General features: G+C 38.8%; 1 protein-coding gene across 9 annotated transcripts in view; it reads right to left on the reverse strand.

Moving 5' to 3' along the window:
- foxp1b (forkhead box P1b) overlaps nt 1-22,960 on the reverse strand; it is a 732,035-nt gene that overhangs the window by 35,920 nt on the left and 673,155 nt on the right. For all 9 annotated transcript variants that reach the window (XM_034167467.1, XM_034167465.1, XM_034167469.1 and 6 more), the window contains 3 exons: nt 21,710-21,817; nt 13,859-13,946; nt 12,775-12,858 (listed from right to left, as the gene is read on the reverse strand). In XM_034167467.1, the coding sequence (XP_034023358.1) occupies nt 12,775-12,858; nt 13,859-13,946; nt 21,710-21,817 (280 nt within the window). The remainder of the gene's footprint in view (nt 1-12,774; nt 12,859-13,858; nt 13,947-21,709; nt 21,818-22,960) is intronic.

Raw genomic sequence — 22,960 nt, forward strand, 5'->3', positions numbered from 1 at the left:
ACTGTTTTTACTCTGCTGTATTATTTTGACTCTGTCCTACTGTTTTTACTCTGCTGTATTGTTTTGGCTCTGTACTTTGTTTTTACTCTGAGTATTGTTTTTACTCTGCATATTGTTTTGACTCTGTCCTAATGTTTTTACTCTGCCCTACTGTTTTGACTCAATCAATTCAATCAATTTTTTTTTATATAGCGCCAAATCACAAAAAACAGTTGCCCCAAGGCGCCCCATATTGCAAGGCAAGGCCATACAATAATTATGTAAAACCCCAACGGTCAAAACGACCCCCTGTGAGCAAGCACTTGGCTACAGTGGGAAGGAAAAACTCCCTTTTAACAGGAAGAAACCTCCAGCAGAACCAGGCTCAGGGAGGGGCAGTCTTCTGCTGGGACTGGTTGGGGCTGAGGGAGAGAACCAGGAAAAAGACATGCTGTGGAGGGGAGCAGAGATCGATCACTAATGATTAAATGCAGAGTGGTGCATACAGAGCAAAAAGAGAAATAAACAGTGCATCATGGGAACCCCCCAGCAGTCTACGTCTATAGCAGCATAACTAAGGGATGGTTCAAGGTCACCTGATCCAGCCCTAACTATAAGCTTTAGCAAAAAGGAAAGTTTTAAGCCTAATCTTAAAAGTAGAGAGGGTGTCTGTCTCCCTGATCTGAATTGGGAGCTGGTTCCACAGGAGAGGAGCCTGAAAGCTGAAGGCTCTGCCTCCCATTCTACTCTTACAAACCCTAGGAACTACAAGTAAGCCTGCAGTCTGAGAGCAAAGCGCTCTATTGGGGTGATATGGTACTACGAGGTCCCTAAGATAAGATGGGACCTGATTATTCAAAACCTTATAAGTAAGAAGAATAATTTTAAATTCTATTCTAGAATTAACAGGAAGCTGACTCAAGCCTATTGTTTTTACTCTGCCCTATTGTTTTGACTGTAGTGTATTGTTTTTACTCTGCCATAATGTTTTGACTCTAGCCTATTTTTATTATGCGCTATTGTTTTAACTCTAGCCTATTGTTTTTACTCTGCAGTATTGTTTTGACTCTAACCTATTGTTTTTACTCTGTGCTATTGTTTTTACTCAGTCATAGTGCTGTTACTCTGCCCTATTGTTTTCACTCTGCCGTATTGTTTTGATTCTGTCCTACTGTTTTACTCTGCTGTATTGTTTGGACTCTGTACTTTGTTTGTACTCTATTGTTTTTACTCTGCGTATTGTTTTGACTCTCGCCTATTGTTTTAACACTGCCCTATTGTTTTGACCCTGCTGTATTGTTTTTACTCTGCCCTACTGGTTTTAATCTGTCCTATTGTTTTGACCCTGCTGTATTGTTTTTACTCTGCCCTACTGGTTTTAATCTGTCCTATTGTTATGACCCTGCTGTATTGTTTTTACTCTGCCCTACTGGTTTTAATCTGTCCTATTGTTATGACCCTGCTGTATTGTTTTTACTCTGCCATACTGGTTTTAATCTGTCCTACTGTTTTGATCCTGCCATATTGTTTTTACTCTGCCCTATTTTTTTTACTCTGCCATACTGGTTTTAATCTGTTCTATTGTTTTGACCCTGCCGTATTGTTTTTACTCTGCCCTGTTGTTTTTACTCTGTCACATTGTTTTTACTGTCATAATATTTTGACTCTGCCGTATTGTTTTGACTCTAGCCTATTGTTTTTACACTGCCCTATTGTTTTGACTCTTCCGTATTGTTTTAACTCTAGCCTATTGTTATTACTGTTATTGTTGTTGTTATTATTTTGGACTCTGCCCTACTGTTTTTACTCTGCCATACTAGTTTTAATCTGTCCTATTGTTCTGACCCTGCCCTATTGTTTTGACTCTGCCATAGTGGTTTTAATCTGTCCTATTGTTTTGACCCTGCAGTATTGTTTTTGCTCTGCCCTACTGTTTTGACTCTGCCCAACTGTTTTTACTCTGTCACACTGTTTTTACTCTGCCATATTATTTTGACTCTGCGTATTGTTTAACTCTATACTTTTGTTTTTACTCTGAGTATTGTTTTGCTCTGTCCTAATGTTTTTACTCTGCCATATTGTTTTCACTCTGTCATAATGTTTTTACTCTGCCGTATTGTTTTGACTCTTGCCTACTGTTTTTACTCTGCCCTATTGTAGCCTATTGTTTCTAATGTGCCATATTATTTTGACTCTGTCCTATTTTTTTTACTCTGCATATTAACTCTATACTTTTGTTTTTACTCTGAGTATTGTTTTGCTCTGTCCTAATGTTTTTACTCTGCCATATTGTTTTTACTCTTCATAATGTTTTTACTCTGCCGTATTGTTTTGACTCTAGCCTACTGTTTTTAATCTGCCGTATTGTTTTTATTCTGCCGTATTGTTTTGACTCTTGCCTATTGTTTTGACTCTGCCCTATTGTTTTGACTCTTGCCTATTGTTTTTACTCTGCCCTATTGTTTTGACTCTAACCTATTGTTTTTACTCTGTCATATTGTTATTACTCTGCCCCATTGTTTTCACTGTCCCATTGTTTTTACTCTGCTGTATTGTTTTGACTCTGTACTTTTGTTTTTACTCTGCATATTGTTTTGACTCTGTACTTTTGTTTTTACTCTGCATATTGTTTTGAATCTGTCCTAATGTTTTTACTCTGTCATATTGTTTTGACTGTCATAATATTTTGACTATGCCGTATTGTTTTGACTCTAGCCTATTGTTTTTACACTGCCCTATTGTTTTTACACTGCCCTATTGTTTTAACTCTAGCCTATTGTTATTACTGTTATTGTTGTTATTATTTTGGACTCTGCCCTACTGTTTTTACTCTGCCATACTAGTTTTAATCTGTCCTATTGTTCTGACCCTGCCCTATTGTTTTGACTCTGCCATACTGGTTTTAATCTGTCCTATTGTTTTGACTCTGCAATAATGGTTTTAATCTGTCCTATTGTTTTTACCCTGCAGTATTGTTTTTACTCTGCCCTACTGTTTGACTCTGCCCAACTGTTTTTACTCTGCCCTGTTGTTTTTACACTGTCACATTGTTTTTGCTCTGCCCTACTGTTTTTACTCTGTCACATTATTTTTACTCTGCCATATTATTTTAACTCTGTCCTATTGTTTTTACTCTGCATATTGTTTAACTCTATACTTTTGTTTTTAGTATGAGTATTGTTTTGCTCTGGCCTAATGTTTTTACTCTGCCATATTGTTTTCACTCTGTCATAATGTTTTTACTCTGCAGTATTGTTTTGACTCTTGCCTACTGTTTTTACTCTGCCCTATTGTAGCCTATTGTTTCTACTCTGCCATATTATTTTGACTCTGTCCTATTGTTTTTACTCTGCGTATTAACTCTATACTTTTGTTTTTACTCTGAGTATTGTTTTGCTCTGTCCTAATGTTTTAACTCTGCCATAATGGTTTTAATCTGTCCTATTGTTTTGACCCTGCTCTGTTGTTTTGACCCTGCCCTGTTGTTTTTACTCTGTCCTGTTGTTTTGACTTTGCCCTGTTGTTTTGACTCTGTCCTGTTGTTTTTACTCTGTCCTGTTGATTTTACTCTGCCATGTTGTTTTGACTTTGCCCTATTGTTTTTACTCTGTCCTTTTTTTAATGCTACCCGACTGTTTTTACTCTGTCCTTTTTTTTACGCTACCCTATTGTTTTTACTCTGCCCTGCTGTTTTCACTTTGCCCTATTATTTTTACTGTCCTATTGTTTTTACTCTGTCCTATTGATTTTACTCTGCCCTACTGTTTTTAAGCTACCCTACTGTTTTTACTCTGTCCTTTTTTAACACTACCCTACTGTTTTTACTGTGTCCTGTTGTTTTTACTCTGCCATGTTGTTTTTACTCCGTCCTGTTGGTTTTACACTACCCTACTGTTGTTACTCTGTCCTGTTGTTTTTACTCTGCCCTTCTGTTTTTACTCTGCCTTACTGCTTTTACTCTATCGTTCTGTTTTTACTCTGTCCTATTTTTACATTGCCCTACTGTTTTTACACTGCCCTATTGTTTTTACACTGCCCTACTGTTTTTACTCTGTCCTGTTGTTTTTACTCTGCCATATTGTTTTTACTCTGTCCTGTTGTTTTTACTCTGCCATATTGTTTTTACTCTGCCATATTGTTTTTACTCGCCATGTTTTTACTCTGCCCTGCTGTTTTTACTTTGCCCTATTATTTTTACTGTCCTATTGATTTTACTCTGCCCTACTGTTGTTACTCTGTCCTGTTTTTACTCTGCCCTGCTGTTTTTTACTGTCCTACTGTTTTTACTCTGCCTTACTGTTTTTACTCTGTCCTTCTGTTTTTACTCTGCCTTACTGTTTTTACTCTGTCCTATTTTTACGTTGCCCTACTGTTTTTACACTGCCCTACTGTTTTTACTCTGTCCTGTTGTTTTTACTCTGTCCTGTTGTTTTTACTCTGCCCTGCTGTTTTTACTCTGCCGTGCTGTTTTTACTCTGCCCTGTTGTTTTTACTCTGCCGTGTTGTTTTTACTCTGCCGTGCTGTTTTTTCTCTGCCCTGCTGTTTTTACTCTGCCCTGCTGTTTTTACTCTGCCCTGCTGTTTTTATTCTGCCCTGCTGTTTTCACTCTGTCCCATTGTTTTGACTCTGCCATATTGTTTTGATTCTGTCCTACTGTTTTTACTCTGCTGTATTATTTTGACTCTGTCCTATTGTTTTTACTCTGCCCTATTGTTTTGACTGTAGTGTATTGTTTTTACTCTGCCATATTGTTTTGACTCTAGCCTATTGTTTTTACTCTGTCGTAATGTTTTTACTCTGCCCTGTTGTTTTTACTCTGTCGTGTTGTTTTTTCTCTGCCCTGCTGGTTTTACTCTGCCCTGCTGTGTTTACTCTGTCCTGTTTTTACTTTGCCCTATTGTTTTTCCTCTGTCCTATTGTTCTTAACTCTGTCCTGTTGTTTTTACTTTGCCATATTGTTTTTACTCTGTCCTATTTTTACGCTGCCCTACTGTCAGTGGTGGGCACAGTTCTGCTAATCCGCTAACCGCTAATTATCGAAGTTAATGTTTTCATTATCGGATTCACTTTTCAGATACCTTTAAAAGCCATCAACGGACCAATCAACTTCCAATAAGTTTTGGACGGATAATTTTTAGACTGCTAACATATTTTTGGAGGCGTGGTGAACAAAGATTTGCAGTTAGAAACATTTATTAAGTCTAAAATCAGTTGAGTACCTACCTGTTAAATGTTTTGTCGTAGATGTGCAGTTCTATCCTCTGTAAACAGAGGAGAGCTGGTTCCAGAAGAAACCACTCTATCCTCTGCAGGCAAAGGAGAACTAGTCACAGAAAAGAAAAAAGCTCAATTTCTTTTGACCCCATACTGATACGCTGGCAATGTCACCCAAGTCATCCAAAGGCCTAAAGTTTTAACTAATTTCAGACAAGTTATTTGAATTAACATCACGTCTGAAGTTTTATAAAGTGAAAATATCAGATATATGTTTTAGTTTTATTAAGTATTGCACTAATTTTGAAGGTTTCAGTGTGGACATGCTGTGTCCAGGTGCATTATGGGTAATCTCAGTACATTCATGACAGGAGAAATGGATTTGGGATGCTCTGATCAGGCTCCACATGGAGAGCAGCATTAAACCCTTTGTATATTCTACCTAACACTCTTGTGAATATATTCTCTGGGTTTACAGACATTGTTATTGTGTTTGTTTTATGTAAAAATGCCAAGCCCAGGTTGCTTCTTCATTATTTTCAATTGGAATCATTGCAATTGATTCCTCTTTGGTATTTAGAGTCCTGCTTATGTCAAACACTGTCTGTCGTCTTTGTTCCAGAGTAATATATATAAGATGTCTGAAATTCAGTTTGCGTTTATTAAATTCCACGAATCTTAAACGTAGCAGACAAGGATTATCTGGAATTTAGTTTTGGCAAGTTTTCACAGTCTCTACTGCCATCTACTGGCCAGTAGTGTTCATGGCAGTATGAGTGTCTGGACACCAGTAGATGGCAGTGTTCTATTTATTCTGACCCCAGTTATATCAGACGTTTGTCAAATAACAACTTGACTTTTTGGCTTTTTGCAAATGGCTTTTTTTTTTTTTACAAATAAAAGAAGCATATTTTACAAAAGCACATTTATATGTAAGCGCCAACACACACACACCTCACATTAACGTGTTGGTTTTTACATAGAATGAATTAGTCAACCAATCAGTGTTAGCGGAAGCACTTTTTACCCATCTGTCTGTGTTTGTTACAAAACTTCAGAATTAGTGCATAATTTAAAATTAAAACATATATGTTATATTTTAACTTTGTACAAATGACAGAATTGACATTAATGGAGTTATTCTATTAGTATTAATTTTATTTATAAATCAAAACCATAAGTCAGCACTGCTTTATTTTCCAAGACCTCCGCCTCACGGCGAGACTGCTATTGAGTAGAGAGTTGAGCTTCGCTGCTCTTCTCAACTGCTTCACTGCTGGAAGCTATGTAGTAAACAGGAGCTTCCAGCAGTGGGCAGGGTGCACAAAGACAGAAGTGCTGACTCATTGTTTGGGTCTGTGATCGCGTTTGATGCTACCAGAAGCGATCGTGATGTTAAAACTCAAAATCAGCCTGTTAGTAGTTGCAAGTATACCGGAGACAATACTGGAAGTTATCGGTTAGCTGTAGCTTCTGATAAATTTTTGGGCGGTTTTTCGGTTTAGCTTCTTAAAAGATAACTTTTAAGTTAGCGGATTATCTGTTATCGAAGCTAACTTTTTGGTTAGCTGTGCCCACCACTGCCTACTGTTTTTACTCTGTCCTATTATTTTTACTCTGCCATATTGTATTTACTCTGCCCTATTGTTTTTACTGTGTCCTATTGTCTTTACTCTGCCGACTGTTTTTACTCTGCCCTACTGTTTTTACTCTGCCCGACTGTTTTTACTGTGTCCTATTGTTTTTACTCTGCCATATTGTATTTACTCTGCCCTATTGTTTTTACTGTGTCCTATTGTTTTTACTCTGCCATATTGTATTTACTCTGCTCTATTGTTTTTACTGTGTCCTATTGTTTTTACTCTGCCCGACTGTTTTTACTCTGCCCTACTGTTTTTACTCTGCGCGACTGTTTTTACTGTGTCATATTGTTTTTACACTCTCCTGTTTTTATTCTGCCCTACTGTTTTACTCTGCCCTACTGTTTTACTCTGTCCATTGTTTTTACTCTGTCCTACTGTTTCACTCTGTCCATTGTTTTTACTCTGCCCTGTTGTTTTTACTCTGCCCTACTGTTTCACTCTATCCTGTTGTTTTTACTCTGCCCTACTGTTTCACTCTGTCCATTGTTTTTACTCTGTCCTGTTGTTTTTACTCTGCCCTACTGTTTCACTCTGTCCATTGTTTTTACTCTGTCCTGTTGTTTTTACTCTGCCCTGTTGTTTTTACTCTGCCCTACTGTTTCACTCTGTCCATTGTTTTTACTCTGTCCTGTTGTTTTTACTCTGCCCTGTTGTTTTTACTCTGCCCTACTGTTTCACTCTGTCCATTGTTTTTACTCTGTCCTGTTGTTTTTACTCTGCCCTACTGTTTTACTCTGTCCTGTTGTTTTTACTCTGCCCTACTGTTTTACTCTGCCCTACTGTTTTACTTTGTCCATTGCTTTTACTCTGTCCTGTTGTTTTTACTCTGCCCTATTGTTTTACTCTGTCCATTGTTTTTACTCTGTCCTGTTGTTTTACTCTATCCATTGTTTTTACTCTGTCCCGTTGTTTTTACTCTGTCCATTGTTTTTACTCTGGCCTGTTGTTTTTACTCTGGCCTATTGTTTTACTCTGTCCATTGTTTTTACTCTGTCCTGTTGTTTTTACTGTGTCCTATTGTTTTTACTCTGCCATATTGTATTTACTCTGCTCTATTGTTTTTACTCTGCCATATTGTATTTACTCTGCTCTATTGTTTTTACTGTGTCCTATTGTTTTTACTCTGCCCTACTGTTTTTACTGTGTCATATTGTTTTTACTCTCTCCTGTTTTTATTCTGCCCTACTGTTTTACTCTGTCCTGTTGTTTTTACTCTGCCCTACTGTTTCACTCTGTCCATTGTTTTTACTCTGTCCTGTTGTTTTTACTCTGCCCTGTTGTTTTTACTCTGCCCTACTGTTTCACTCTGTCCATTGTTTTTACTCTGTCCTGTTGTTTTAATTCTGCCCTACTGTTTCACTCTGTCCATTGTTTTTACTCTGTCCTGTTGTTTTTACTCTACCCTATTGTTTTACTCTGTCCTATTGTTTTTACTCTACCCTATTGTTTTACTCTGTCCTGTTGTTTTTACTCTACCCTGTTGTTTTTACTCTACCCTGTTGTTTTTACTCTGCCCTACTGTTTTACTCTATCCATTGTTTTTACTCTGTCCTGTTGTTTTTACTCTGCCCCACTGTTTTACTCTGTCCATTGTTTTTACTCTGTCCTGTTGTTTTTACTCTGCCCTATTGTTTTTACTCTGTCCATTGTTTTTACTCTGTCCTGTTGTTTTTACTCTGCCCTACTGTTTTACTCTGTCCATTGTTTTTACTCTGCCCTATTGTTTTTACTCTGCCCTATTGTTTTACTCTGTCCATTGTTTTTACTCTGCCCTACTGTTTTACTCTGTCCTGTTGTTTTACTCTGTCCATTGTTTTTACTCTGTCCTGTTGTTTTTACTCTGCCCTACTGTTTTACTCTGTCCATTGTTTTTACTCTGCCCTGTTGTTTTTACTCTGCCCTACTGTTTTACTCTGTCCATTGTTCTTACTCTGCCCTGTTGTTTTTACTCTGCCCTATTGTTTTTACTCTGTCCATTGTTTTTACTCTGTCCATTGTTTTTACTCTGTCCATTGTTTTTACTCTGCCCTACTGTTTTACTCTGTCCATTGTTTTTACTCTGTCCTGTTGTTTTTACTCTGCCCTACTGTTTTACTCTATCCATTGTTTTTACTCTGTCCTGTTGTTTTTACTCTGTCCCGTTGTTTTTACTCTGCCCTACTGTTTTACTCTGTCCATTGTTTTTACTCTGTCCTGTTGTTTTTACTCTGCCCTATTGTTTTACTCTGTCCATTGTTTTTACTCTGTCCTGTTGTTTTTACTCTGTCCTGTTGTTTTTACTCTGCCCTACTGTTTTACTCTGTCCATTGTTTTTACTCTGTCCTGTTGTTTTTACTCTGCCCTATTGTTTTTACTCTGCCTTATTGTTTTACTCTGTCCATTGTTTTTACTCTGCCCTACTGTTTTACTCTGTCCTGTTGTTTTTACTCTGTCCTGTTGTTTTACTCTGTCCACTGTTTTTACTCTGTCCTGTTGTTTTTACTCTGCCCTACTGTTTTACTGTCCATTGTTTTTACTCTGTCCTGTTATTTTTACTCTGCCCTGTTGTTTTTACTCTGCCCTACTGTTTTACTCTGTCCATTGTTTTTACTCTGTCCTATTGTTTTACTCTGTCCATTGTTTTTACTCTGCCCTACTGTTTTACTCTGTCCATTGTTTTTACTCTGTCCTGATGTTTTTACTCTGTCCTGTTGTTTTTACTCTGTCCCGTTGTTTTTGCTCTACCCTACTGTTTTACTCTATACTCTATACACTTTGAACAGCACACCAGTCTATTGCAGGACCCGAATGAAAAGAAGCCACAGAAAAAGTAATTTGACAGGCAAAACAACAACAGAACATCCCCCCACCACCAAAAAAAAAAGGGTCAAAAGTAACAGCCACAGGCTGAGGTCAAATTATATGACCCTTCTATTGGTCATCTGACCTTTGACACAGGGTGACCCTGAAAGGTCAAACTGTGAAGAGTGGGTGTTGTGCTCTGCACCTTCTTGTACCACTTTTAGTTTGATGTTTTCTTTAATTTACAATAGAGTGTGAAAATAAATAGGCAGAAAAATAAGCACAGGTACGTGATCCATGTCTTTCACTTCATCACCTGGACACAGCCACTTTTGACATTTTCTACTTTTATTAGATATGTGCCCAAGTGGTCACAAACTCTATTCTGAACTTCTTCTCGTCTTATTTGGATTTGTGCTGATCCAAATGTTTTCAACTGCTCACCAGCAGAAGTCTAAGTGTGTGAATGATGAACAAAATAAATCACACGTGCTGACACAATGCTATCAGTGGAACGAGGCTGTGGTGTTGACTTCTCGTCCGGTGGATTAGCACGCTTTGTTTCATGTTTCATCCTTATTCCCCGGCCATAAACACACACAGGCTCCAACAATAGGCCAGACAGGCTGGTAATAGCCTCGGCTTTGTTTGCCTCACCATTTGGGCTCAGTCCAGTGCTGAGACAAAATGAGACTTCAGACTGAAATTAATTAAATGGTAATTGGTGATCTAATTATACTGGCTTTGACTCGGCGAGCTGCTAAAGAAAATAAATAAAAAGTCCCTCCTTAATTATGTATGGCATAAAAGGTCAGATTTCTGACAAGAATGCTTAGTGACACCCAGTGCAGACGTGTGTGCGCATGCAAACACACACACACACACACACATACACACACACTCTGTAAAGTGGCACATTTTACTTTGACCCCACCAAAAAAGTGAATTATTTCTATGCAGCGTTTGTTTGTCTTTAATTAGAACAAAAAGTAAACCAGCAGATCCGTCTGAGCTCGTCTGCTGTGACAGCTGGTTACTTGTACATTCTTTTATTATGTGCCACAGCACAAAGTGGCAATTACAGGAAGAACACAGTTGCTTCTTCTTAATTTGACAAAAATTTCATTCTATATCTCCACAGAGGATGGGATTCTGCGCTCCAATCTCTCTGAAGCCTTTGCAGGGCCACAGGTCCTAACCCGTGGACATCCAGCACTTGCACAACCAAGACAGATGTATTTATCACATCGCATTTCAGTGTTGCACTGGAAGAGTCTATTTATTTGAATAAAAATCCCTGGAGTGTTTATCAATCAATCAATCAATTTTTTTTTATATAGCGCCAAATCACAACAAACAGTTGCCCCAAGGCGCTTTATATTGTAAGGCAAGGCCATACAATAATGATGTAAAACCCCAACGGTCAAAACGACCCCCTGTGAGCAAGCACTTGGCTACAGTGGGAAGGAAAAACTCCCTTTTAACAGGAAGAAACCTCCAGCAGAACCAGGCTCAGGGAGGGGCAGTCTTCTGCTGGGACTGGTTGGGGCTGAGGGAGAGAACCAGGAAAAAGACATGCTGTGGAGGGGAGCAGAGATCGATCACTAATGATTAAATGCAGAGTGGTGCATACAGAGCAAAAAGAGAAAGAAACAGTGCATCATGGGAACCCCCCATGATGCACCCCAGAGCTTTAGTGCTGAGCTCTGACGCAGACATTCTCACCGACCCCCGGGACCGACGTGAAGTAGTGAACTGGAGATGCTATCTGCTGCCCGACCACTTTTCATATACAAATGTCCCTGTGTCAGAGCACTGCTGCTGCACTTTAATCCACACAATCAGTGTGTGACACGGACACAGTCGGAACACACAGCCTATTGTGTTTGCACATCTGCACGTTCAACCTGCAAATAAATGACAAAGGCTGTACAAAGTGTTGATGCACAGGACTCCGTGCACATTGTACATTTGTCAGTATGTGTGCACGTGTGTGTGTGTGTGTGTGTGGGGATTGTAATTTGTGCCCTGCAGTAAAATGATCTTGAGCTCTCTGAATGAAATACGGCGGTGAGGCCCCTTCTTAAACGTGACAAAATGGCACAGACACTTAAACGCCGTATGGTAAGCTGCTGCGCCTATAGGATAAGCATTAAGCAAGAGGCTTTACGGCATATATTAAGACCGATAAGCTGGATCTTTGGGATATGTCAAGAAGATAATGAATTGATCAGCTCTTAAATTTATTCAATACTTTAGATGCCCACCTTCATCAAATAGTCAATCATCATGATGTTTATATACACAAGAGATTTTTCTTTTCTACTGTTAAACATTTCAAATCATCCTTGGACAATCTAAAGAAACTGATGCCAAATTACATTTACACACACACACACACACACACACACACACACACACACACACACACACACACACACACACACACACACACACACACACACACACACACACACACATCTTCAACCGCCTAGTCCAATCAAGGATCACGAGGCAAATTACATTTAGTGCGATTAAATGTAAAGTCAGTTAGAACGCGACTTACATGTTAAAATGCCAGAATAAATCAGTCCAAAATAAATTCATTGTTCAAAATAGATTAGATCTTCCAGAATTAACTTTCATTTAACAGATTTTCAGTTTGACTCAAAATGAATAACATATTAAAAACATGTTTCTGTGGTTTGAAAAGATTTCAACCAAAATCTTTATGCAACTTGTTTTTGTGCTTTAATACTAGTGAGTTTTTTTTTTCTTCTTTACATTATAAGAAACTGGCTGTTAGCACATTTTAACATATATTTTAGATTTACACTTCATGAAAGAAGTATAATGACATCTGATTATTTCCTGTTACTTTTACGCGCTTTATCGTTTTCCTGTCCGCTGCGCGTGGCAGAGATGGGGCTCTTACACAGTGTGCATCCAGTTCATCACAGAGACCAAATTGAATCACGGATGTCAGCAGATGCGCTCCCAACAATATTTACTGCCTCCCGCCACAGAACAGCTGTTATTATTTAGCAGATACATATGAAGATGGAGGAAGGGATTAATGAATACACGTGTGCCAATTAAGACAAACAATGGGATGGGGGAGGGACATGTGAGACATGTGATGGGGTCGATGCTCACCGGCTGTGGGGTGGCTTTGGGCTCTGTGGACTTGACATGAAGGTGCGTCATCATAGCTTGCAGACGTTCTTTGTCTTTTGCTAGCTGTAATGATATGAGAAAAAAGCACTAATGAACAGCTGTGTAATTTCTATTCATTTCAAATGTCCGGCACGCTGAAGGCGAGTGCGCCTCAGACAACTGAATCTACCTATTTAAAATGAAAACATATTTTGTTTCTAGCCGTCTTTGCTGCGAGTTTAAATGATGTTGACGGGTTGCATGTAGAGGACGTCTGCATCTGATTTACCTCAAACAGAACATCAGTTTGATGCAATTAGTTTGAGCTACTTTATTCAGAGTTAACATTCTGTAAATGTTCCCAAATTAGAAACCATCTAAAATTATTTTGGTATTATAATGTACAACAGGCACTACATGTAAATACTGCGTGAAATCTAGAACACGCACAGGTCAGGAAGTGTGGGAGCCACAAATCAATGCAAATTTCCTTTAATGGTTAGTTACATATTTCACTGTGAGTGCAACCTGACATTAGCACAGCCGCCCTGCTCACCATGTCACCCGCCATCATCTCACACGTACTCGACACACTGGACATTACAAAGGCCCGTTAATGGAATGACAGCGAACCATGTCTCTTGCCGTAAGTGCATTCTTCTCTCGGGCAGAGAAGCCCGTTCACAGGGAGACGCTGCATTAAAACCAATAATTATCAACAGCAGACTGACTGCAGCATCCTCACTCAACACTGAATTATTATACCAAGTGTTTTATTGTTGGTGCCAAATAGTTAAAAATCATAAATAACTTTAAAGCCCAGTAAAATTCAAAATGTAATTATCGTCTCTACGTAGCCCCGGGGCGTTCATATATCTTTTCCTGGCTGTCACGCATACATAACACATTTTTAATGACTGGTTACTCACAAATGTGCAAAATTATTTAATTCCACTTGCCCCCCTCCATGACTGAGCCCATGGCTGCTGTCAGACGTGCAGGGAGCGATTCAGCAGACAAGGAGAACGCATCAACATCAGAAGACACGCAAATATTTGGACCAAAACAAGCGGCAAGACAATACCTGCAGCTCCAGCTGTTGGACGACTTGCATTTGTACCCGACACTGGGCTGTGCTCCGGTCGTCCAGGGCGTGCTCATTGTTAAGATGTCTGGGGGGAACAAAACCAAAAAACAAACAAACAAACAAACAAAAAAAAAACACACCATATCAGTTGGGATTTCAAATTCTGCAGGATTTCAGATACAGGAACACAGGAGCCCTGTGAAGTTCACGTTAATGGCTTCATGCTGCACATGGAGAACATGTTCCAATCTCTACATCTGCTCAAGCAAAAGAGATGCTTCTTTAACATCCAGCAATGACACTCAATATTTCATGACGCTCATATGTGCCTACAGAGAAACATTTTCAGGTTTGACTGCTGTGAAGAACCTCCTGCCCAAACACAATTTCTTCTCCATGCAGATTTTTGCTTTCTTGACAGTCCGGCTTTTCTTCATCTTTTATATTTTTCTATTAATTGTGTCCTTAAGTTTAAGAGAAATTGGAGCAGATGTTATGGACAACAGGACGAAGAGACAGGACATGTCACCAGCTTGAATTATGGATACAATTATGCCTGATTATTTTATACAGTGAAGATGTTCTCTTTTCTCGTACGTTTAGAACTAATCTAAATAAGCAGCTCGCTGGGCTGCGGACAGGATTTTTTTTTTCCTGTGATTTATATAAAATGGTGGAGATAAGGTTCACGAGTGAAGGCAATATGATTGGAGGAATTTTATCAGCCTCTGCATGAATTACTGTTTGAAAATGCTTATGCAGGGGCATTTCATTAATCATTTAATCATAATCTGAGCAGGATGTTTGAACTGATTTCAGAAATACCCTTTCATTTCACTACTTCATTATGCTCACTAATGGATCCAATATATTATATATATCATAAATTATATCACATCTTCGGTGACCATGTAGGTCACTGTCACTCGGTGTGGCTCTGTGTGCACGCGGTGGCGCCAGGCAGATGGAGGAGCGGCGAGCAGCGTCCAGGTTTCTTTTTTTTTTGCAAAAGCACTTTTTCTGTCATTTACTGCAAATCAAAAACAGTCCACCTGGGAAAGCACAGTAGCTGCACCGGCCTCATGATAGGCCAATAAATTCAGTGCCAGTGCTTTATGTACAGACAACACATTTATGCATTAAACACCACACAGACGCTGGGAAAACAGACGTGCAAGCAGAAGAAAATTGATGGTGCGCTGCTTCAGATGTGAAGGTTTCTCTTCAACCTTGAGGTGAATGATTTAAATCTTGATGGGAAATGCCTTTTCTTCCCCCTTCAGGTCCTCCCATTGTATTTGGATAATGCATTTCTCAAAATGCCTCTCATGTACATTCAGTCAAGCTGGAGTTAATCATTGTCACAAAAGAAAAAAAAAAATCAAGAAAAAGGCATATTTAAAGGATGTGTGGGCATTAAGTCTCAGTGATACCAGTTCAGACTTCAGCGTGCTTTCAATTCGTTTGAGTAAAATAAATGCCAGTTTAATTAAGTGTGTTGAACAATGAACGCGGTAAACATTTCAGGACATCTTAGTAAATTTCAAAGAAAATAATAGGTAAAGACATTTCAGCTTCAGTTTAACTGGCAGAGTGAATTTTCAATGAAGGCTGGCCTACGTGAGCAGCTTTGGAATTTCTCTGTTCATAGGAGACATGTGCCCTGCTTCTTTTCATTCTTTGTTACAGTTCACTTTATTTCTTCTAATGACATGAGAGTCACAGTGTATAATTAATAGGAAATGAAATATTCAAATGGCCCTAATGCAGCCTTGAGAGGACTGTCTGGACACGGGAGCCGGGGATGTGGGGAACTGACATAGAGAGAGACTATGAACGCTGGCATGTGTCACTTTCTGGACTTCAAATGGATCCATTTTTAAGCGCTCCTCTTTCTAGCAAGATGACACTCTCTAATATAATTAGCATAATAAAAAAAAGTTAAACAGACGTTGCTGTAATCATCGCCTTTGTACGCACTTTAGCAATCCTGATATTTATTTTATGTTTTTAATGATATTGACTGTGCTGTGAAAAATATTTTTCTTCACTGTTGGTTAGAATTATTTTTTTTAAATTCACTCTATGTATCTTACACACGAGCACATGCATTCCAAATGTATTATTAAATATTTACCATATATTTATCATTGCCTCTGAAAGAGGTCTTAATGTTTTCAATATGTGTTCTAGTTTTGTTTTCTATGTTGGCTCTCCAGTTATTCTACAGAACTTAAAGTCTAAAAAAACTATAAATAAATATTTACTGTTCTTAAAAGTTTTTTTTTTTAAATCATGACTTTGATGGTCACTTAAATAAAAGCTTTCATTCTGTGTAAGAAAGGCTTTAGAGCAGACTGTTGTCACAGCACTAGAGGGCGCTGCAGCGTTTCACTGACTCTGACCTCTGACTGGACACTGAAAAAAAAAAAGTCTTGACCCTCACAAAATGTCCTCCAACCCCTGCGTGCTACGCCCTGAACACAAAACAGGGACGGTGATGTGGTACTTTGTATTTATCAAGGCCGCACACGCTGGAATGAAATGTTTTCTTTTCAAGATAGGAAAAAATACACACACTGTCTAAAACAACATGTTAGTGGCGTGTTGGTTGTTGGTGTTGGCGCACGGCGCTAAAATCTGGTTGACGTTAGTCCTCACCTTTCTGTCTCTCAGCGTTCTCTTTTATTTCAACATTTCAGCCTGCCTGAGCAGACGTAGGACAGAGAGTTGTTTTGATTTTGATTCTTTTCGGGGGCCTGCACTATGGCTTGCTGGGCTTCATGTGGAAGTGCTTAAGGCTTTGTGAGTTAACACCTTGCTGAGCTGCTCGCACTCTCGCCTGCTGTTAAACAAAGGCAGCTTTGTGGAGACTCTCCCCAAATGTTTTCTTAACATGTTCCAAGCGGTTTGAGCAGGCAACTAAAGTAAACAAGATGTTGCCATGATAAAAACACTTGTAAAAACATAGAGAGCACTTACAGACTTTTAAGGCAGAGCTCGACTGGACGCGCAGAATTTAGTTTCCTCTTCTATAAACAAAGGGTGAGGCAACGTCGGAATACAATAAATAGTGACAGATATAAAGGGACACTCCCAAATGTGTGCAGTGCCCGTTTAATATGTGAGTATGCATTTACAGAAACAATTCTTTGGCTCCTCACAAAAAGGAAAAACTAAAACAGCAGCTTTTCGCACATCTTGCAGGGAAGCTTTTCAGATTTCAGCGACTTCACAGCCTGGTGTAATGAGCTTTTCAAAGTCGAACTCAGCTCGTGTAAACAATCAAATGAGGATTCAAACGTCTGACAAAGACTCCAAACTTTCAGTCCTCCGCAGCACCTTTCCTTCCCGTGTCTGTGCGCTCATTCTGCTTGTTTTAGCATAATGGAATTGTGTCATATCTTGTTTAAAGTGCAGCTAATCCGGGGTGACAGTGAGCCATCGATCTGCTGCCACCACGCAGATGTTTTCATCCTCCCCATAACCATGGCGCTGTTATGTGCTGGATTACCCAGAACGCACTGCACCCAGGGCTGAATAGTAAAGTAGGGCTCTGACTCTCAGAGCAAAACAAAGGCCGGACAGGGTCAAAGCCGTTACACAGAAAAGATGCCACACAGCAGGTGATGATGAAGCTCGCAAAGTAAAAGTGTAAAGTGGCGTGCAGACCCCGCACGCTGCCGCAGCGCATCATCAGCATGACAAACAAAACAAAAACTACTACAACAACACAGTCAATTATTTATTTGAACAAAAAATATACCAAAACATTTCTTAGTGTAACAATGTCAAATTATGGTGGCTGTTTTTAATATGTTTGCTCATATTTGTGGAACACCACAAATCAGGGACTGTCTGAACTGTGATGGAGAAAACAGAAATAAGTCGTCGCTGCCCCAGAATGAAATTAATCTGAATTGAAGTAAATGCTTAATTGTCCATTTCTCTTTGGCTTAATCTTTTATTCTCATAAATCCTTATGAAATTCTCTGGTTCTGATAAAACAAATTGTATGAAAAAAGGAGGCAGGGATCTTCTTTTGATGAGATAATGGACATGTGAAGAAGGAGATGGTGATGTGAAGAACAATGAGAAACATTTGTTGAATTTACCAGCAACTGTGGCATTATGTATTTTCTCAATAAACCAACATATGGTGATCAGATAAGAAAGGTTTTGTACATAAATGTTTGCATTAAGATGGTATAATCTTGCAGATAATCGTAAGAAAATAAAATAATGAAAAAGAGTTTCCACAGCTTAAGGCCAGATAAATTTGAGACTTTGTATGACATTTTAAATGCCAGTCAGAATGAAATTTAAGACCAACATTACAATCACAAAAATTAGGGTAAAAACAACATAAATGGCTGATGGTTAGAAACAAATTTGCCCAAATATCTATAGATCACGGCGACTGGTTTCCCTGAAAAGCAAGTTTTCATTAACGTTACACACTTGACGTTACACCCATGTCATCATGTAAGTTACATCGACCAAGTTGTAAGCGTTTCTGCTCTGAGTGTTCAGGCAACAAACTAAAGAGATCTGTTGTCTCACTTTGGGTAGCATGTGGCTGTGACTAAATTATGAAAAGTAGATATTGCCATTTATTTTGATATTTTTAAATGCAATGTCAGAAGAAAACATGAATTAAAATCCTACTTCCCATGTCATGGCATTTCTAAGACATGTGAAAGACTGATTTAAGAGATTTTCTTTTCAAACTTTTAAAGAATCTGAAGGCTGAACCTTGAACAAACCCTTATGTATTAAAAAGTATCTAATTCTAATGGAATATTCAGAGCTTCTGGGGGAGGGGTGTCAGATACAAACTACAGCTTATTGATACTATCACGATATGTAGGTGCCCATTCACTACATATTCTGATTGTGAATACTTGTCATTCTACAATGATTGAAATTCGGTGTTATGAATTATCGCAATTATTGTTTGTTCCAGCAACAGACCATGAGGAAAAAGTTGAATAATTCACTTCACTGGAACAAACACATGCGCACACATGCGCACACACGCGCGCGCACACACACACACACACACACACACACACACACACACACACACACACACACACACACACACACACACACACACACACACACATCTCAAAAAATTTGAATATTGTGAAAAGGTATTTCAGAGAGTGAAAATTATACATATTCTTATTTCAATGAATAGAAACCAAAACGTTTCAGTCATAGTTTTTATTTTAATTTTGATCATTCCAGCCTCCTGGTCAAAAAAATATATAGAAAATGCATTTCTCAAAATATTAAACATTGTATTTCAAGCCACTCTTTTATTTTAAAAACTGACCGGATTCTCTCGGTTACATCTCTATTGCTTGAGGGCCAAAAATTTAACCCACAAGTTAGCAAAATGAGTAAAAAACAGATGTCTTTGGAAAGTTTCTTTTTGAAGGGGAAAAGGCCCAGTGAAGAAATTAACATTCATGGAGTGTTTAATAATAAAACAAATTGGTAAAAAAAAAAATGGTAAAATTGTCAAGCATTGACCGGTCCGCGGTGATAAAAAGGTTGGGGACCACTGGTCTAGAAGACACTCACCTACACATCTACAAGGAAATTAATCCACAAAATGACTTGCAAGCTTTGGGACTTTTTTGGAATTGGATCTGTTTTGGACACTTTTTTTTTTTTGGTTTTTATGTTCTCCTTTCTGCATTTGCATTTTGTTTTGTTGTAAGAATTTCTTTGTTATTGTTAGAATGGCCTAAGCAGTGAATCACCCCTCCAAGTCTGCTGCTCAAAAAAAAAAAAAAAAAACCCACCACAGGGACTTTTTCCTTGCCATGTCACCTATGCTCTTGCTCAAGTGGTTGGTATATATATATGAAAAGCCTTGTTGCGTGGTATTCTCAATGCCAAAGCAGTGTCATGAGAAGGAATGGTGACATCAGGAAGTGGTAAATGCTGTCACACTCCGACCTTTTTGGATGTGTTGGAGACCTTAAATGTGGGAATGGATGTACAACAGAAGTCAAAGTAAATGTAATAATCATTTCTTTTATTTGTATCTTTCATACTATCCCAACTTTTCCTGATTTGGGGTTGAACTTCACACACACACACACACACACACACACACACACACACACACACACACACACACACACACACACACACACACACACACACACACACACACACACAGTGTTTTACAATAAAATGTTGTGTTGACCTAATTCTGCTCACCAGCTACTGCTATAAAAATAAATAAGACTGATGGATAATAAAATGGATAATAAGATGAGAAACTGACTTTGTGTTTTGCATTCACCAAACTCCAAGTTGGGTTATTCATTGTTCCATCCATGTTCCAGTAGCTTGCTGGTGCTACAGGTTGTTAGGCGAACTCCACATTTTGGTCTGGATTGGCAATCACAGTGGTGTTATTTCCACAACACAACTACACATGACAAAGTCTGCATTCCGATTTGGTCACGTCTAATTATGCTTCTACCTTTTTGTGGCTCATCAAATGAAATTAATTAGCACATTCCCTTGTAATTGTTAAAGTAGTATTTGCATTATAAATGAATATTCCAGCAAAATAAATTTATATTGCTTTCTGTTGCATGAAGTGGTAAAACCATGTTTTAAAAATAAAGCAACTTATATGAGGTGAGCCTGTGAGCTCGGTCAGGCAGACAACTTGACCTGTTTTCTCCATATACACTGACATGCCTCATTCAGCAAAACTGTCATGTACTTACCACATACAAACACACTGTCTACACAATCCACTAAACACTCCCTCCAAATTGGGTGAACTATTTAAGATGCAAATTTCCCAGCTCCCCCCTTTGCCTGTCAAATGCTGCCAATACTGCATACGTGTCACTGCTGCTGCTCAGTCCCACCTCCACCCCAGCATCCACCTGTGGTCTCTGATTGGTGAAATGTGTACACGTGATCATCACTCCCCAATATCACAAGCAGCATCTGTGGGGAGTGACAAACGTTCTACACCAAACTCAAAGTATGTTCTGCTGCTGCAATAAATCTGCTTACATGTGAGTTGTTTGATATGTTTTTCCTCTATATGATGGATTTTTGGACAGATACGACTAATACTCTGGCACGACACTGGTAAAGTGTATAACCCAAAGTGCTTCTCGACTGAAATTGAAACCTGATGGTGCACGTTGTGCCAACGTGATCTCAGGCTGTCTGCCATTATTTTTCTAACTGAAAGGGAGATGACACAAACCACTCAGATTAGAGTTACAACAAAGACATTCAACTTCAAAGCCTAAAATGAAGCAAATTCATTTGAATTATATTGATTCGGAAATTTGAAAAGTGGTTTTCCTCACCCCCAATAGCAGCACACTGCTTTAGTGGACCTGCAATAAAGTGATGAAAACGTGTGTGTGTGTGTGTATGAGAGAAAGAGAAAGAAAACTCGACAAAAGGGAAAAGTAAAACAAAACAAGCCACTGGCAAAAAGACTAAATCAAAGACACACCAACCCTCCTGTGCAGTGACAAGGGCAAACACGCAGAGCCGTGTAAGTGTGGGCTGCCACAGATAAACATCCTACCGTTGTTTGTTTGGGAAAAATGGCCCCGGTCACCATGGGAACAGCACTTATCACAGGAATCAGAGGCCCATGCCGTTCTCAGAAAGAGACCCAACCACAGTACCCTTGTCAAGAGAGGACCAACCTATGCAGCCACACTTGGGAATAACAACCGGCTGCACCTGTAGTGCCTCTGAGCTACCAAACATGTAATCGACCCAACACAAAAACAAGCTGACAACCAGAAAACTTTAGCTCTGACTATGACTTTCACTTACTTGAGGAATGACTGAAAATCATCAAACACGGCCTCACAGCCGGGCCACTTGCAAACACCATGGCCATAGAGAGGATGACTGTGCGGGGAGGGCTCTTCTATCGTCGATCTGAAAGACACAGATGACAACTTATTAAAAAAACAAACACACACATCTACAAAATAACAAGTCACACACGTATCCACAGTTGAAAATTTTGGAGTTTCCACATTGTTAAAAAAAAAGGAACAAAACAAACAACCACACAAAAAAGACTCTTCAGTCAGTGTCCATACAGCTGGCTCAACTGCCATCTGACATCACCAATTTCGACTTTCGTCCTCTTCCTCAGGCAGCAAGGCACTTTAGTGCCTGATTTATTAAGGTTTGCATGAGTAATAACATGCACAAACACCATCGCTCCCACAAAAAAGTGCACACTGATTTACTAATGGTGTGCACTAAGGATTGTGTCTTTTAAATTAACAAAATAGTGCATATTGTCCACTTAACATGCCTACCTTTGTGGATACGCACTTTGGGGTGTGTCCATCAAAATGCACAAAAATGTTGGTGTTGAACATGCAAACAGGTGAAGTTTGCATATGGAACATAATTCATCAAGGCTAAAAGCAATTTTAGGGGCTGAGATTCTGTCTGTAATTTAGCACGTTTGAAACATTGCTAACTTAGCGAGTGTTAAGGAATCAATGCAGATGCATAAATCTAATTCAAGTGAGCCATTTGGGTATGCATTTCTTTGTTTCACGCATTTCTTATTTTCACCAATGAAAACACCATGTTTAAACATTAATTTGTAGTGGTCTATTTTTATTAAACTAAGCAGCCAGTAACTAAATAAAATGAAATGTAACATTTATGAAGTTGTTCTATGTAACAGAAATATAAACAGAAAGTGTGTGTGTGTCTGTCCAGTGCAGACAATAGTCAGGACCGTGGACAGCTCCGTCGACAGCCACCTACATCTAAAACATACACAAATGATTGTCATTCTATATCACGTCCTCTACGATTATGTGAAAGTGAAGAGAATGTTAACACTGGAGTGAAATGCACCCCACTGTGTGAACATGCATTTGAAGATTGTCACCTTAAACTGTCATTATAAGAGCGAGCAGTGCTGATTTTGGACTTGTGCCACAAACACTGTGCACCTCCTGTGACAAGCCATTTTCAAACCACATTCATTTATGAATTGGTAAATGTTTAATAAATGACAATTTTAGTTAAAATATGTCTCTTCGACATCGT

The sequence above is a fragment of the Thalassophryne amazonica genome, chromosome 3, assembly GCF_902500255.1.
Source record: "Thalassophryne amazonica chromosome 3, fThaAma1.1, whole genome shotgun sequence".
NCBI lineage: Eukaryota > Metazoa > Chordata > Actinopteri > Batrachoidiformes > Batrachoididae > Thalassophryne > Thalassophryne amazonica.